The 2688-nt window shown below is 35.6% G+C and overlaps 1 protein-coding gene across 1 annotated transcript; it reads left to right on the top strand.

Moving 5' to 3' along the window:
- Positions 1 to 295: 295 nt before the first annotated feature.
- On the top strand, positions 296 to 2042 carry LOC131145599 (MLP-like protein 28). Its single transcript, XM_058094776.1, has 2 exons — positions 296 to 729; positions 1400 to 2042. Exons 1-2 carry the CDS (start codon positions 540 to 542, stop codon positions 1666 to 1668), a joined length of 459 nt encoding a protein of 152 aa, XP_057950759.1. The 5' UTR covers positions 296 to 539; the 3' UTR covers positions 1669 to 2042.
- The last annotated feature ends 646 nt before the right edge of the window (positions 2043 to 2688 follow it).

The raw sequence follows: 2688 nt of genomic DNA, 5'->3' as shown, positions 1-2688 counted from the left end.
AATTGTCTGGGTCACACTGCTTAAATGCGTAAGTCGTAAGGTGTGATTTGGTTGGATACAACAGATGGCCTGAGGACATACAAGTCTATCTCGGTGTTGGGGTTATCCCACATCGATTGTAAAAGAGACTGGTGGTCAATTAATAAGTGTGAGGGAAAGCCTCACCCCATGAGTTGGTTTTTGGGGTTGAGAATGCCCAGATGACTATTACTTTCGCTAGCTGTTGCCATGGTATCTATGAGTAGTGAGATTAATTAAGGTTAAGATAAAAGGATGACATACCTACTGCATCTGTCTGTTAATCTGACTGGTAACCTACTGTAACCCCCATCCCATGCCCATCTATCTATAAAAGGCCCCAAGCCATTTGCTTGACCCCATCCCCTCCACTCTTCATTCCCCCTTCTAGCAGCCTCCCTCGTCTCTAGCTACCACCAGCGTATAAATATATTATATAGTGTTCCCCACATTGCAGCTATCTAGCTAGCTAGCTAGTTAAGTGCGTTTTTTAGATTAGCAAATTAAGTAATCGAATTGAGATGGGGGATCTGAGGGGTGAGTTGGAGGTGGAAGTACAGCTCAAGTCTCCGACTGACAAGTTCTATGACGTGTTCAGGGGTAAGGTGCACCACTTGCCCAACTGCACCCAGAGGATTCAGGATGTCAAGCTCCATGAAGGCGAGTGGCACTCTCATGGCTCCGTCAAGCATTGGACCTATGTCCTGCCCGGTATGCCATATGCGTATATATACATCTCTCTTTTAGTACTATTTTAATTAAACATATCTAGCGGTTGTATATGTTACCGAGATTGGGTGGGTTCATCATGAGCTATCTTTGAAACACCTACCATAGCGATGCCCCGTCTCCATGTCTAGCTACACTCAAATACAAATTTGACCATCTCAGAATTGAAACCATGATAAAAAAAAAAAGGAAAATTATTAGCATAAAGAAAGAAAAATGATTAATATTTCTTTAAAAACTCATTTATGTTGATGTCTCTTTAATTAGAAGTAGACGGAGGTGGTGGTGGGTACACACTCCTATGTTACACTGGTGTATAAGACCCTCTTTGAACACTCGTATTGACTTGTCCCTCTATCCTTCTCCACTTAAAATATCAATTAAGGTATTATCTTAATTGAAAAGTTGTAGTTCTTTAAGACTTGAACTATAAGAACCTTGAATTTACCATCGGGACTACTCTGAGCCACCTTGGAGACTCTTTTTATGTCTAATATTAGTGAATATAGAAATAATTTGTCATATGATTTAGAAGTATTAGTTTGTTTCACTTTCTTTCTTATTATATGGACAATATATATGTATGTATGTATTGTATGTATAGTTGTCTTATTGATTTTGATAACATTTGGAATATTGTATGTGGATGCAGATGGAAAAGTGGAGAGTGGAAAAGAGAAGTTCTATATAGACGATGAGAATAAAACGCTGAGGTTTGACTTCTTTGAAGGAGACCAATTGAAGGACCTTAAAGTGTTCAACGCAATATTGAAGGTGAGTCCCAAGGGCGACAAAGGTGGAGTGGCGCACTGGACCTTGGAGTACGAGCGACGCAACCCATCTATCCCTCCCCCTCACCACTACCTCGATTTTGTTGTACATCTCACCAAAGAACTCGATGCTGCTCTAGCAAGTGCTTAATTCTCTTCTCCATCTATATATATATATATTAATCCACCTACCTCCTCAATCATTTCCATCCACATCCATTCCATATGTAATAAACTCCCTCTCTCTCTTTATATATATATATATATATATGTTATATTATGTATATATGTGTGTTTTCAATACTCCTCTGCAGGGTGTGTTAAGCTTTTCTTTTGTATTTTATGATTTGGCTTGATGGGTCGTCCGTCATGCCTGTCTGGCTAGTTCAAATGAATGGTTTTGTTTGTTTAATAAAAGCTCTAGTTCGATAATGTATTAATGGCGGTGGTGCTTTGATTCACTCGCCATGCACTTCTGTATTTTATAATACATATATATGCAATTTGGGTGCGGGGTTATTCAAAGCTAGCTATAAATTGATATCCTCGAATGATCACTATTTGCATTAGATTCCCAGCTACACTTGACTCGCTTTATTTTTCATTTCAAAAAAGTTAAGTGGACTTGCAACTAATGCATGTGAGGATTTAATTATTAAAGTTCATCGATTAGTATGGAAAGTTAAATTAAATAATTAATATTGAGATATCACATTATTGTGTTAAAATTTTGTGATAGAATAAAATTTAAAACTTTAGCCCATACCCACCATTCCAAACAACCATACAAATTGAATCAAGAGAAAATAGCCATATGCTATCCAAAATGCCAAAAATAATATGCATGTCAAAATGTAGATATTAATGTTGAAGATTGATTTTAAATCTCAAAGAATATTTGAACCTAAAACCTACATATAAAATGCTTTATACATTGAATAGGACATAACTAATTAATTACGCACACATACACATTATTTATTTTAATTATTAATTGATTATGATTCTTGTGCCTATATATATATATATATATATATATATAATATTTTAAGTGTAAAGAACTTTACAAATTAATTTATGTGTCACTTATTCCAAAATTTTATTATTTTGGCATCAATTGAATTTAATTTTGTGATTAGTTACAATTTTAGTACGATTTTTTATATTCAAG

This window comes from Malania oleifera, chromosome 1 (assembly GCF_029873635.1).
Source record: "Malania oleifera isolate guangnan ecotype guangnan chromosome 1, ASM2987363v1, whole genome shotgun sequence".
Taxonomy (NCBI): Eukaryota; Viridiplantae; Streptophyta; class Magnoliopsida; order Santalales; family Ximeniaceae; genus Malania; species Malania oleifera.
The sequence above is the reverse complement of the archived record's forward strand: the minus strand, read 5'-3'. Positions and strand labels throughout refer to the sequence as shown.

Coding starts and splice junctions, on each gene's coding strand:
- LOC131145599 (XM_058094776.1), top strand. CDS start 540: ATGGGGGATCTGAGGGGTGAGTTGGAGGTGGAAGTACAGCTCAAGTCT. Junction 730..1,399: donor TTGGACCTATGTCCTGCCCG/GTATGCCATATG, acceptor ATGTGGATGCAG/ATGGAAAAGTGGAGAGTGGA.